Below are 15,933 nucleotides of genomic sequence, written 5' to 3' on the forward strand. Positions count from 1 at the left end.
GGGAAAAAAAAACCTGAGACAAAGGATCAGGTAATACTACTTCCCTGTCTCAGTTCCTCAAAAGAAAGCATGACAGAACATATGGTATTCACAGCAGATATCCATTTCTTTATTGCAAACTAATTCTTAGCTGTTAGTAATTTTTTTCATTCATTCAACAAAACTTTATTCAGCAACAACTACGTACCAGACAGCTATACGCTCTTGGTGTATACATTTTTATTAGGGAACCCAGCAGAAAATGCTATATATTTTTTTCTGTTCTCTGCAATTCTACCACATCCCTGATCAAAAATAAATTTTATGAAGTTGTCATTGATTTAATCCAAAGCAGAAGCAAAATTGCATAGGAATACCAAAAAAAGATCATTCTACAGGTTAAAAGTTTTGTCTCTATTTATAAATTCAAAACACAAGTAATACTTAAATTTCATGTGTTAAGACTGGTTTTACTGAATATTAAGTTCAACTTGTAGAAAGAAAAATTACTGTCTATTATCTGGTGTCACCGTAATTTCAGGTCTCACATCTGAATACAACTTAAATAAAGAATAATGTAGCCTAGAGACTCAGGGAGATCTCCAAAAGCAAAGTGTATACCAGGTATTCCTTTTATATCTAAAGCCTCATGGTATTTATGATTCTCTTCATCTGCACACCCCACCAGGAATGGCTTTCTTTCATTGAGGAATGAAGCCATTTTTTTTTTTTTTTTTTTTTTTTGAAGCCTTGAAGCTAGGGTTAAGTTACACATAACAATTGGCTATAAAGAACATTACTTACGGGGAGCACCTTCTGCCATCTCAATGGCTGTAATGCCACAAGACCAAAGGTCACTCTGCAAAAACAGAACAGTATGTTATAGGTAGCATATCAGTTATGAGGCCACTAGCTTAACAATGCTGGTTAGTCACACAAATGATATAAATATATTATTTGATATGTAAACTGAAAAGAGGTTTGCCAGGAAATTAAAAGCACAAACAGGTTTTAAGATACCTTCCAGAGGAATAATAAAGATAACACTGATTTGTTCATCAGAACCACTAACATCTATGACAGAGCTAGATCCAGTCCATTGAAAGCTCTCTCTGGCTGCTCAGTGTGTTTCTTCATTTCTTTACAAGAATTCAATAATTTAGACTCCTGGCCCTGATATATGTTTATGCTTGTGTTATGTTAACATCTCAAACTTAATAAAGATGTTAAAAATTTAAAGGCTAGAAAGTACTCTCTATAAAAGGTCCACAGCTGAATTAATAAAATCTAACACAGCTCACTACTGTGAGTCTTGCTGCCAAATCTCTCTACTCTCGCCTCAGACTTAGTAGGGGGTGAGCAATAAGCAAAGTGTCTTTCTGTGCACAGAATCTTTTATTTTTAAGTTTTGAATTTTAACTTTATTCACCACTCAAGTATAAGTTCACTTCTGCATCTCTGGAATTGTGACTCCCATGTGGTAGGCACTCAATAAATACTAAATGATGAAGGAATAAAATATTACCAGTTAATTTCTTAAAATCCAAACAAGATTTTTTTTAAAAAAGTAGATAATGGATTATTACTATCATTAGCATTCTTTTGTTTATATGCTACCCTAACAGGAATCACTTAAAGTTGTTTAGTTTAAGGATTTTCTAAATAACCTGTAATTATTTAGAGAAATAAAACACATATGATTACAAGGAGAGGCCCACAACTTTCTCCCTTGCGTTGATAGTTTTCTATATTATAAGGGTACAAAGGAGGGGTTTACCACCTCAACCGAATCAGTGACCAATCTCAGCAGCATCAGTGGTAGGACAAGCAGGTGTTCTACGCTCCCTAGTGTGATACAACACAGGCCACATATCTCCTCTGAGGCGATGTTGCTAAATATAGTTGGGTATAACTATGGATTTTTTAAAAATTATTTTTAATTTACTTATGTATGAAAATATTTTGAGAATGTTGGAAAATGTCTGCAAATTTTGGAGATATAGAATGATATACTAACAAGTGAAAAGTCATAATGTCTGCAATCTATTTTAAAGTACTTCAACAAATAAAAAAATAAAAATTCCTCTGCACCACAGGCTTTTAAGTTGAGTTTCATTAATTGGGTAATTATAGTAAATACTGCGGCACACTGAAGAGTGTTACGATATGAACTCAATTTCAAATATTATTAACAGGTACACCAGAATTTAAAAAGTGCATTATTGATATACGTCCCTAGAGGTCACTCTAATAATTTAAATTCACTTGTATAGCAAAATCACTTGTATAGCTCTTTAACAATTTCAAGCTATTGCTATATATTCTGACCATATTTTTAAAAATAAATATCTGATTATAATACATTCTTCAAAATAAAAAGGAGAGCAAACAGGGCAGAATCATTTAATATGCTAATAACAGAAAGTTCTATGCACAACAAAGTGACCCTGACCACTCTGAAAACAGTATATTATTTAGTAAGAAATCAAGTGATGATCGCAGAATGGAAACAGAAGACAGTAGCTAAATACTGTGCTGTAAACTTGCACCTGCAATACGGTGCCCATGTCATCCTCATAGAGAAAGCAGGAAGGAATAAGGGTGCAAAATTTGTAAGCATACCCCATCCCTCAGGAATGCCAGGGACCCAATGAAGGCCAAGCAAGCAGGTGCCTCTTACTCTGTAATCATAGGTGGCATCTGGATTCTCATCACAGGCGATGACTTCAGGAGCCATCCAGTAGGGGGTGCCTATGAATGTATTTCTCCTCCCAACGGTCCTGTCGAGCTGAGCACTCACACCAAAATCGACTAGGAGGAAGAGAAAGAAAAAGTAAACCACAATTAACAAACAAGGAAAATACTAGAGTAAGAAAAGTGAGGAAGAGAGAGGAAGAGAGGTCTTCAGAATAAACTGAACCAGTAATACTTTATGGACATGCAAACTCCTCAAGATCACCAACAATGATAAGGAGCAATTTTCCTGAGCAAAGCCAACAAGATCCTCTACCAGTCTGGAAGCTGAGAAACCTGGACCTGATCACCTCCTTGAGCTTCCCCTAAAGAGGAGTGGCATTACTCGCAGGGGTAACAGATTCAACATCTGTCTCCAGGTCATCCTCAAAAAACCACCTGGCCAGCTCTCAAGGTGAATGCCCCCACCCCGAGACAAGAGACTCACAGGCCAGGCAGTCAGTGCTACCTAGACAGCACCAGCAATCTACCACCCAGTGATTACTGAGGGACTATCACAGGCCTGGCACCATGGGGCAATGCAGGGCACACACACAGCTTGCTGCGTTGTTAGGAATAAGAACCATTCAAGTTACTCCTCTCTTAGTTTTGAGGGGATTTTCCAATTGGGTAGACTTCCTCCACAGATGACCAATCAATACAGGCACTATGCAAGATAGCAATGATGAAGACCATCTTATTTTTCAAGTAAAACTACTGTGCCTACAATTTTTGAAAGGTGGACTAAATTCTTACAAGCATAAAGAGATTTTCTGTGATGTCTTAGTGGAAGAAAACAATGTAAATTCTGTTTAAAAATCTGACAGAACTATTATATGAAAATGGGATGATAACGAGTTCAGATACAGGTAAGGGGAAACAAATATAAAAGAACCATTATAAAACCATCTCCAGTAAGACATCCTGAGCGCCATCCCTCCATTCATTCATCAATGCATATGTTTATTGAGCACCTACTACATTCAAGGCACTAGGCTAAGTACTGGGTAAGAATACTCTGGCAAATAAAATCAATCCTGGTCATTGCACATCCAGAAAAATAAAGTAAACAAACAGCTTTATAATTATAAATTGTGGTCATTATTATGAAGGAAACAAGCAGTGGAACCCAACACAGATCAGAGGGTCAGGGAAGGCCTATGAGGATGAAGGAAAAAACTGTAGCTTCAAAACTGGGGAACAGTATGTGAGAAGGCCCGGAGTCAGGTTCCAAAGAAGTTAAAAGTTAGTGACTGAGGAAGAAGAGAGAAGTGAGGGTCGTCACAAAATGAGGTTTGAAACTAGCAGGGGCCATGGCTTTTTTTGAGCCATGGTTAGAAATGTGGACTTTATTCAAAGTAAAGTAGAAAACCATTAGTGGTCTTTAAGCAGGAAAATGGCATGATGTGATTTAGACACTAGCCTGTCTACGACACAGAGAACAGAGCAGAGACTAGAAGCATGAGAGAAGGGAGGTGGAGCCAGGCCAAGCAATATGCCTGGTTACCACTTGTTAAATAGAGGAGAAACAGAAAACGTGGGTAGTAGACTGAACTTTGGGCTAAATGCAAACGGGGCAGGGAGTACTGCTGGTCTGCACCAGGTACAAGTATAAGATCCTGTGGTACATCTATCACGTACCAAGTTTCACCTCTGCATTCTCGGTCAGCAGTACATTCTGGCCCTTGATGTCCCGGTGAATCACATGATGGATGTGAAGATGTGCCAGTCCCTGAATAGGAAGACAGATCTGAACTTTAGTTCTTTACCACTGTTAAGTAAATAACCAAGAACACACTCTTTATGACAAAGTGCATGTGTAGACCAAAATGTTTTGTGAACCATATTTAGAACATACAAATTCAATCTTAGTGCACTTCCAGAAAGACATCACCCATAACACTACACAGACAGAAAGAAGCACCTCCACTCCAACTCCAATGGGTTAGGTCCCCCTATGAGCAACATCACCACTTTCTAGCTGCTCCTGGAAGACACTGCAGATTCCTTCTGTACTCTCTCTGCTATAATTTATGCTATTTGTGTACAGGGTGGTTCCTTTCCCATGCTACACCCCTATCTTTCAGTGGGTGACTGTGATATACTTGAACTAGACACATTCCAGGGGGAAAGCAAAGGGTGACAACGTGGCTTAAAGTTTGGCCCTGAACACTGCCTGGTTTTCCCAGCACACAGTGACAAACTGTCGATCAATCCCACCTCTACCTCAAGTGTAAAATATTCTGCCAAAGGAGCTGTGTGTTTAAGCATTTCTTTCCCGAAGAGACAAACACTACTGGGCATATAGTACTTTTTGATAACCTTGGGTCTGGAAGGAAGCCCAAAAGAATGTCTCTTTACGAAAGGAGGAGCAAGAACACAACCACATTTTGCATCCAAATATGGTCTAAAAGATAAAAATGCACCATTTTCACAACTCATTTACATGTTCCATCTTTAGCTAGAAATCTAGAGCCTACCTTCTTAAAATTACAAGGAACCTATTCACTCTGAAAGGACTCAATTCAGAAAGGGCAGATTAGACACAAGGGTTTGATTTTACTGTTTAATTTTTTATGGGTTTTATTGTTAGCATGTTTTGGCTATGAATTAAAGAACACTTGTTTTTCTAGCACAGGGGTTTCTAAATAATTCTTCACCTAAGTCTGCTCGTGAAACAGAACAGAGTGCATTTGATGGCTCTGTATATTCTTTCACTACACAGGATATGCAGTGCTATACCACAAAGCACTGACTAGGGAAAAAAGAGCACTAAAAATATATGGTATCTTAGCACTATAGTTAGGAAGAGTCCCTCCTTTCAGCAGGAAATAACTTTGAACAGCAAAAGAAGAGACCAAAAAATATTGACTCTAATTCTTTAAATATATTAGCTTCCCTAATTCTTTCCTATTTCCTGCTTTTATTACTTCAGTTCATTTTTTATTCTCTAACTTTCACAAACCCCCTCCATACACTTTTATAGGGTTATTTTAGCAACCAACACAAGTACCCATATGTTCTCAGACAAATGCGGCCTGGGTGCACTCTTGTTCCTTAAGAGCAATAAACATGAGAAATGTCTCCTTCCCTGTACTGTGAAGGATGGCAGCTTCTGCATCGACACTGCTGAAGTTGTGGCTAGCAGGGTCTTAACCAATGTCAACCCAAGTCATGATTGCTCTGAACAATGAAGACACTTTTCCTAGATGAAGTACCCAGGAGGGATGGAATATGTGTGTTCAACTACTCTCATGCCAAAAGTCAAGCCACAGTTGTTCTTTTTTAGCAGAGATGACAAGTCCAAATACACAGAAATACCCATTCTAGACCACTGAATCAATGTTTCAAAACTAGGGAACAGTTTTCCTGTAACTATTTCACTCATAGACACAGAACAAGGAGCTGTTGAAGGCTGTCCTTCAGTATTGGGTATGAAAGGCCACAAGTGTCCGTACTCTACAGAAAATACTGGTTTCTACCAAAATGTGCATAACTGCCGTTTGGACTGTGAATGTGAAATTGGGCTGGAATAAATGTGCTGGCTCTGTCCATAAACCTTTTGGTCTCAAGAGTTTCAGTGGACCAGCCCAAGAAAGCTTTTCTATATGCTCAAGACTCTCAACCTTTTGAGGGATCTTAACATAGCAGCATCTGAATCTAGCATCCACTAAGAAATGAGAACATGTTTTAGCACTATAGACATTACCCCTGGCCATGTCTTTGAGATCCCAGGTTACCTGCTTGGGGTGGCCGCCCTCCTTTCTCATGAGAGCTTACCCCCCCTTCCTACCATATTGCCTTCTCTCTACCAGAACTGACACTCAGTAATTCCTTCATCATGAATACACACCAGCTTTTGATGCCCCAACTATTCCAGAGGGTTTTTTTTTTTTAAGTTCATTTAGATTTTTGTCATAGAAAAAATTTCCATCCTAGATGAAATGCAGATGATGGAAACTACCATTTCATATGCTCAGTGAGGTGGAAAATACTTGCTGCATCTCAAAAAGATGTCTATTAAGCTATTATATTCGTTGAACAGGGGAATCAAACAACCTGGGCTAATTTTTAATGTTGCCTGAAACAAATGGTGGTAAAATAGCTAAATATACTTATTAAATATATAGTAGGTAAACAATGCTTGCCTCTGCATATAAAAGCATGTAAACTGTCTATTTGAAATATATTTGCTGCCTTGGATATTCATACTAAAATCTAGCTCTCTGCTTGAGAATTCCTACACTGGAATTACACGTAACAAACACTAAACTCCATCTCAGCAGTGCAGGACAGAGTACTTACTTTCCCACTTTTAGACTCTGCTCCTGGTAAAAACCATAAAAGATAGAACCCTGATGTTTTAATAATGAAATCTGAATATGATTATAAGTAGATGGTTCTCACAACTCATCCTCACAATTAGTTTTCTTAAGGGAAATTTCTATTTTCAATGGCTGTGCACAATATCTAAATAAAAAAAATTAAAACTTATCTCTATGAATTCTACATGGCATTTTTAAAATCTGCAGCCCTTTATGAAACTTAAATATAAAAATTGGGGTAAATTTACCTACAAATAAAAAACAAAGTAACTTTTTTTTTATTAGTGAGAGAAGCATAACAATTAGGTTCCAGTTTAACTCTATAGCCTTTATTTTTTTAATGTGGTGGCAAATGAAATGCAACCAAGTCATCTAAGTGTGTAATATAGGGATAAGTGAAGAGAAAACTGATGACTGACTGACCAAAAAAAGAGAGGCCCACTGGCAACTCAAAGGCACTTTTCAAGTATGGAATACTAAGAACCTTCTGCCTATGACACCAGCCTGGCTCTGCTACTAAAAGGAATCATTCGGAAGCTGCTGTAACAGTAGTTCAGAAACTTACTCTTAGATCATAAGCCAGTTTTCTAAGTGGCTGTAAATAATATTAAACATTAGAACCTTTCCTTGTAAATATTGCAAGATATTCTAACAATTAATGCCACATTCCACAGGATGATTTTGAAAGCCAGAATTTAGCATCTTAGACACAGGATTCCCATAAAAACAATAACAATAATTTCTCCTCTCCTCCATTTTGATTTTCTTTTTAACATCTGAAGATGATTTCAGAGAAATACAGAAAAAAAATTTTTTTATTATGTCTACTCTCTTTAGATACTTGCCAGAATACTTTGATTCTTTATATCAAAACCATGATATAGCTTAAATTATCAAAGCCAGCCAGTGATACAGAGCCCTTGGTTGTTATGAAAAGAATAATATGTACAGTTATAATTAATGTAAGGAAATACTTGGGGCAAGGGAAACAAAAATAAAACACAAGATCACATGTGGGGCGCTGGAGCCATGCCCTGTCCTTACCCTCAGGATCTCTCTGGAGATATAAGCTATCCAGTCTTCTTTGAGCGTGTTCCCTTTGGTGTTCTTCACAAGGTCTGTGATAGACCCAGCCCCACAGAACTCCATAACAAGCTATAAGACAGAAAAGACACACCATGACCATCACAGCCCAACAGTCAGTGAAGCATCATGGACATGAGGGCACACCCGAGACAAGTTAGGAAAACATAGTTGAACCCCTCTTGCCCTTCCTCAAGATTTGAGCACATTATCACTTTGGAAGTATTCAGATTATTGAAAGCATTTCACCACCCAATTTATTAACGATGTAAATTTGGTCCAGGAGATTGAGAGCTTCTGAAGAGGTTATGTTTCTTCTCTCTCCTTAGCACATGGGTACAGGAGGACCATTTTGTCCTTAATTAATGCTCAGTTATCAAAAATCTGAAAAAGACTCCCTAACATTGTTTCTCATTTGCCAGATTCACATTATTATGATTCTCAAACTATTTTACACTGACTGGGTTTAGTACAAGAGCGACGTGTTATTTCTAAGTAATACATAGTTTTTAAAACTACAGTATTTACTTTATCTAAATGTTCAAACAACATGGGAACAAGTATATTTTTAAAGTACCCAGAAAGAGCAACTGAACTAAAGTTTTTACTATGATGGGATTTGGGCAATGGAAAAGAAAGTATCCATTTCCTTTGTACTTTCTTAATTTTGCAAATTTCCTACAATGGCTTTTTTAAAAATAAGGAAAAGTATTCATCTATCTTCCTGCTTTGTAAGCCCAGAACCTTTGGTATAACAAATAAGATAACCATATTTCTGACAGAATCTCAGCTTCATCATCTTGAATATAAATGCATTTAAAAAGAGATAAGTTTGAATATATCAAGCCCAGGAAATTCCCTGGAATTTATTCTTTTTAATTAACTATTATCACTGATATTATTAAAAATTACTGGCATGTTTGTCTTCTTGCAATTTGTCTCTCACTTCCAGGTGATAAAGAAAGATGCATTCAGCCAAGTTTACATATTAATCAATTTCCATATATAAAGTTTTTTGTTTGTTTGTTTGTTTTTTGCTTTATTTTCAAGCTCTTAATCTCCTTGTTCTTTGGTTACGTTGCTCTTAAAACATGCTATTTTACTCCTGAAATACAAATTTAACTCCTTTCCAGGCAAAGTAAAATCAACATCAAAATAAGTATCAGTATAATGTCAACCAAGAAGGCCAAAAAGACATCGGGCATTAGCCCCTTTTTCTTTGCTTTTCTCTTTCCTCCCTCTGGAATGGCCCTAGTGCCCTTTTAATATAACCCAAAAGGAAACCCCACAAAAGCAAAGAAAATGTGTGCCCACCCAGAGCTGGTCATCATGTCCTGGAGGGCTCTTCTTAATGAAAGCACCGTAATATGTTGCAATATTTCTATGATGAGAATATTTCTTCAGCATATTTATCTCCAGTTTGATTTCTTCCTCTTCATCCTTTAGAAAAAATAAAAATAAAATGTGTGGCTTCTGAATGATGGGCATGATTTTACTGGAGATTCCAGTCCCCCCAAAAAGCGAGAGATCTATTCACTTTATACTAGTGCCAACAACTGGGGACTTTGAAATGTGATTACAGCCATGCAAGAAACACATAAGGTACAAAAGGTAAAGATGAACACAGGAAGCATGGAGCAGAGGGCACTTGGGTTCCCAGCTCTTGCACTACTATGTGAGCCTCAGGCTATTTACTCCACTTCCTTGGACCTCAATTTGCTCATCTGTAAAAATGGGAGAAAAAAAGAGAACTGATTGCTACTATTTCAACTAATTACTAGAAAAGGCTATTTCTTTTCTCAAATCCACTTGTGAAGATAAATCACCTGGCACACTTAAGGCAGAAAAGATTCACCTCTAACAACCTTGAGCAACAACAGCCTCACCCTCTGGTGAGGCCATGGGTAGATTACTGAATACAGACCAGCACCACAGGCCCAGTGGACAGCAGACTTAGTGAGAATCTACCACCTCAAAAAGAACCAGGTGAGTCCAGCAAGTCCCACTAACAAAACACCAATCAGCGGCAGCAGGTTGTTCTAGACTCAGTTCTTCCCCAGCCTCTTGCTTTATTAAAAAAGATAAGCAGGGGAAGAAATGCAGAGTCTGTGTGAGGAGATCAGAGGAGGAATGAAGGAAAGAGAGGATGACAGAGCTCTGGAAAAATAACAAGTCACCCTTATGACTGCCAGTCTCCACCCTTCTGTCATACGCACCCCTGGGGAAGAAACCACACCAGCAGGCTTATTCTGCCCTTTGTTGCAGACACATGACATAGAGAGGGTCTGCTAAACCACCTGCAAAAAGTCATGCTAAGAAAAACTTACAGGTAGCATGAGAACAAGGAGAAAACAGAATTAAAGTGAGAAAAAATAAAGAAACTGCAGGAAAAGAAAACAAATCAGCCTTGGTTAGTTAGAAAATAAAAAGATCTTTGAAAAAATCTGATAACCAAATTCCCTTTATTACACATATTTTCAAAAGGAAATGATGACTGGTTCCCTAAAATTTCCTTTTCTGCACTGACACACTCATTCCACTTACAGCTGATATTCTTCCGATGACTCAGAAGTTTCTGAGCAGTCTAGATGCGTGTGTGTGCCGTACGAGGAAAGAAGACAGTGCACATAAGAGCGCATGCTCCCATACACACACAGGAAGGAACACATTAACAAGAAAAGGTAAAACACACACACACACACACAAAGAAGAAACCTCTTGTTACAGCCTAGCACCTCCTAGTGCCATCTGACATCTGTGAGGCACTCACAAGGCCTCAAAGACCCAAAGGAAGTTTGGTTTGCAAATACTGTTCAAGACTAAAAGCTGCAACATCATTAACCAGGTATTAATGAAAAGACCACATGAAAAAAATTAACTATCATTTAAAGCACAACTTCCAGTTGTACATTACGGAGTTAGAAACCAAATACATAACAAAACATGTAATCATCTTAAAACAGTGATTCTCAAAACAATGGCTTCCAGCTCGGTTCTGAACTAATACTTGGTTTCCAGTATAGAATATTACGGCATATTTTATGGGCATAGTTGTCCTGTGGCTTTGGAGGTAATGACTCCAAATAAAAGCAGAATCACATGGCCAAGCAGTCTATATTAACAGTCTGTGCAATAATTCTCATTCAAACCCTTATGCACCAAATGTATATTGTATCATCTGTGACTTCAACATGGCCATGGTTTAATTAACAATGAAAAATGTGATACTGAATAAGTAAGATAACTATCTTAACTCTAAATGAAACCAGTGTTTAGCCGGGCTAGTGTTACAGAATAACACACTTCTATCGGGACCTTTCTTCAAAGGAACTTTATACTAAAATACAAAGGTTGACAATTTCTAATAACATAAGGTATAAGGAAGCAGGCCCCAAATAGAACTAGAAACCGCAGTTCATCAAAAGCTTTATCGTATGCTCTTTCTACACATTCATTCACATGCCCAGTGTATGTACATAGTATACACACAAACTCATCCACACAAAGTGCCATTCATATGCATCTGTGCATAGTGTAACACAACCATTCTCAGAGTATGTGCAGTGTACACACTCACTCACACCCAGTGTATGTGCATAATGTACTCGCACTCATTCATATGCCTAGTGCCATTCACATGCATAGTGTATGTGGACAAGATATACACACCCATTCACACAAAGTGTCATTCATGGTGTAGTGTATGCGCACAGTATACACACACTCCTTCACATGCACAGCATATGTCCATAATTTACATACTTGTTCAGTGTCATTCACACGTACAGTATATGTGAACAGTGTGCACATACTCACACGCCGTGTCAGTCACAGTGTATGTGTATAGTGTACACACACATGCAGTCATTCACATGTATAGCATATGTGCAGAGAGTATACATTCTCATTCACACACACAGCTTATGTGTAGAGTGTACAGTGACCACAACTTATTGGCACGGGGCACATGGAGTCTGCTCTCTTCTGAGTCACCACAAGTAGCTCCCGATGGTATCTCTGGGTTCCTGAGGACAACGCTGAAGAGGTTTGTCAAGATGGAGAGATTCTTAACAAAAAGCAGCACATAAACATACTCATGTTGGAAAAGCATGTGGTGTTACTCCTGAGACAAGGCCTACAGTTAAACACAGTGGGCCCTGCAAAGTCAAACATCCCACTTTCCTTACAATGGAATGGAAATAGGTCATTGGAAAGTGAACCAAAAAATTTTCTCTTTTAATACAAATCATTAAACCTACAAGGATCTGGGGTAAAAAGAATAATGTTGAATTAGAATAGGGGAAAATTAAAATATTTCATAATTTTGTTTCTGTAGTAAGAGCAGCCAATCACTTCTTGAAGCTATGAGCAAAACCCCCCAAAATTCCCGTTATATTTGCTTTAACCCTTTGAGTGCCAATGTTGCTGTGAGCAACGCTGACAAATTTTCCCAAAAGTGCCAGCGTCACTCCCAGCGGCACTTTTTTCAATGGCTATAAATGTAAATAACAATGGAATCATTCATATTTTATGTTTGGTTCTCTTTTTTGTAACTCGGGTTATATACTGATATAACTTTTTCTCATATTGACCCAAATTTCAAATTTTTACACTTGTTCAAATACTGACATACTAATTCTGTTACAATTTTTACTTACATTTTAAATGGTCCTTTTAATTTAATTTATTGTTGCAATAATTGTCAAAACTATGCAGAGTGCATGATAAGGAAGCTTTTGCTAATGGACATTTTCATTGCTTCACAGTATAGCATTAGCATTTTTTCTGGTGTCTCAGCAGAGTAGGTTTATTGCTCTCTCGACGAGAGTCCTTGAGACATTTGACCACCTCATATGGAGAGATAGGAACCTGAGTATGGATATGATATAGAGTGGGGGACCTTATACCATCCTACAATGAGTCAGTCTTTCCGATGAGGGGATATTGTTTACTGAGGAAATGCAAAGTGCTGCATCTTAGGTCCATATCACCAGCAATGGAATCACAGAGTATCCTTGAAATATCTGACCCCCTCATCTGGAGAGATAAGGACCTGATATCCTCTGACGAGTCACCCTTTCAGAATGAGGGGAACGCTGTTTACTGCGGAAACATGAAGTGCTGCATTGGTTCTTGGGGTATCCCTCTAGGAGGTTGTAAACACAACGAAGGTTATGTCTTTCTCTGTGCCAGAACCGATTTGGATGTCACCACTGCCCGACGGTGTTTGCGGAAAACGCGCACTTTTTTCTGCTTTCAATAAAAAGTATCAAAAGTTGGTATCCTCTGGGTGAAGCGATATTCTTATCATACTAGAGTGGATCATTCTTTTGTGCTGCAAGAGCAAGACTACTTTTGAGAGTCGTAGATGAAAAAAAGGACTCATATGAACTTATACGACTCTTACGGCCAGTATTCATTCATTTTGTGCACGTGCTTTTTTATATTGGAAAGACACTTATAGAAAAATTGAAAATGAGTGCCCCAATGAAGAGAAAGGACACTTCGCACGAAGAAGAAATTTCTAAATTGATCAGCAATGAATTGAGTGACAGCGATTTTGTGATAAGTGACCTTGAAACCAGTGCATCAGAAGATGAAGTAAGGGAAGATGAAACTGAACCATCTTCTTCTGAAAGTGATGCTAGTGAAAGCTGCTGGGCTGAGAGGGATGCAGATGGACAGGACACAACACAACTTCAACATCAGTTTGCAGAGCTTCCAGGTTTGAAGCAGCCCCACCAACTGATTCTAAGCCAATTGCTTCTTTTCATCTCTCCTTCACTGAAGTGCTGCTGAAGCTGATGGTCACCGAAACCAACAGATACGCACAACAAACTTACCCCTAATTCTAGAGTGAGTTCTTGGAAACCAATAACAGTTGCAGAAATAAAAGCTTTTATAACTTGTATACTGAACATGGGCCTAATTACCAAACCAAGCATGTTACAGCTACTGGTCAAAAAAGAAATCTTTGTTAACTCCTTGGTTTCGACACATGTTCTCTCGCCGATATCAGTTATTGCTGAGGTTTTTTCATCTTGTACACAATTCCAAAATCCGTACTCCTGATGATCCATCCTATGACCCATGTACTAAATTTCAGCCAATAGTTGATCATGCCAATCTATCTTTCGGCATTACTATACTCCCCACCAACAATTGAGCATTGATAGAGTCTGATTGGTACAGCAGATTGTTGTAGTACTTGCCAAGTAAACACCATCATCGCTGGGGAGTAAAATTTTGGATGATATGTGATGCAGTCTCAAATTACTGTCTTGTATTCTATGCTTACCTTGGAGCATAAAGTAATACAGACAAAGATGATGTGAAAAACATGGTTTGGCCTATACTGTAGTGACTAAATTGCTTACCATAGGAAATTATACGAATAAAGGTTACCACATCTTTTGTGACAGTTTTTTTAGTTCAATTCCCCTGGCTAGATACCTCTACTCAGTAGGGACATACATTACAGGAACACTTCATAGGAATTGAAAATTTCTCCCTCACCAGATTCTACAAAAGTTCAATGTGGGAGAGGTAAGATTTTTTACAAGTGCCTTTCTGTTACTGTGTGGGTTTAGGGAAAAAGAATCTCAAAGAAAGCAGGCATTGCTCCTTAGCTCTTATTCAGGTCCAGCAGTATCGAACACAGCACCAAAAAGAAATATGACACCAATTTCCAAGCCAGATATATTGGAATACAACAGATACATGGGAGGCATAGACACGTCTGATATGATGCTTTACGTGTATTTGGATGAAAGAAGAACACTAAAGTATTGGAAGAAGGTTGTGTTCAATGTATTATCAAGAATGCTGCTGAATGCAAACATTCTTCATAAGGAAAAAATTTTAGGTGTGAACAAACCAATGTCTTGATTGAACCTCAACACCTCCGTAAGAGAAGAGCTTGCCAGAGAATAGCATGAGGTTAGAGACACTATTAACAAATCCAGCAATGAAGAAAACCCACCAGGTACCTCTCACATATATGGTGTAAAGATGCTTCCAGAAAGAAAGCTAAGATTGTGTAAGAATGCTCAATACTGGAAAGAAAAATCAGGTCAAGAACAGTATGTGTGAGATGTGGCAAAGGACTGCACCCAAGATGCGTCGATAGCCACAAATGTTAATATATAAACATTTTACTATTATTTTGTTTTTTGCATTTCATCTTTGTTTATAAACTTTTTCACTGCTGATATCTATTGATATATGTCTCCAGTGTGAATGCCGTTTGTGTTCATTTTTTTGTATGTTATGAAGTTTTATTTTTTTTCCAAAAATTATGCAATATTTGGCATACTTCTTGCTTGTTATCCATGTTGTTATATGTTTTTTCCAAATTATAATCATAGGTTTTATATTATGCCATATATTATACTTCAAAAGCCATATTGAAGGAAAGAATTTATTTTTTCTAAAATAATTGTTATAATTTTAAAGCAACAAATTTTTTGCTAAATTGCATCAAAGAACACTGCTTACAAAAGAAGTGTATTTAATATATGTCGTGAAAATATCAGCAAATTATTATGAATAATAATGTTTTTATAGACATTTTCCATAAACTCTGCATTTCTTAGCAAAATAACCTGGCATTTCTCACACGAATTTTAGCAATTACACATGGTACGCAAAGGGTTAATCGGGGTGATCTGGAACAGAACTCGCAGTATTTCTGAGGTACGTCTGGATCTGCTATTGGGGACCTTAAAGTATGGAAACCAAAAGCAGGACCTGAAACCTAGATCGTGACTAAACGAAAAGCAAATCTACCAGGTAAGGTCCAGTGTGACCAAAA

General features: G+C 37.8%; 1 protein-coding gene across 40 annotated transcripts in view; it reads right to left on the reverse strand.

The window, feature by feature from the left end:
* MAP4K4 (mitogen-activated protein kinase kinase kinase kinase 4) overlaps positions 1–15,933 on the reverse strand; it is a 218,823-nt gene that overhangs the window by 70,060 nt on the left and 132,830 nt on the right. For all 40 annotated transcript variants that reach the window (XM_090281887.1, XM_090281891.1, XM_090281886.1 and 37 more), the window contains exons 4-8: positions 9,435–9,560; positions 8,082–8,192; positions 4,354–4,444; positions 2,660–2,790; positions 784–838 (exon numbers count right to left, since the gene is read on the reverse strand). In XM_090281887.1, coding sequence (XP_090138013.1) covers positions 784–838; positions 2,660–2,790; positions 4,354–4,444; positions 8,082–8,192; positions 9,435–9,560 — 514 coding nt within the window. The remainder of the gene's footprint in view (positions 1–783; positions 839–2,659; positions 2,791–4,353; positions 4,445–8,081; positions 8,193–9,434; positions 9,561–15,933) is intronic.

Source organism: Furipterus horrens, unplaced genomic scaffold (assembly GCF_987537825.1).
Source record: "Furipterus horrens unplaced genomic scaffold, mFurHor1.1.pri manual_scaffold_6, whole genome shotgun sequence".
Taxonomy (NCBI): domain Eukaryota; kingdom Metazoa; phylum Chordata; class Mammalia; order Chiroptera; family Furipteridae; genus Furipterus; species Furipterus horrens.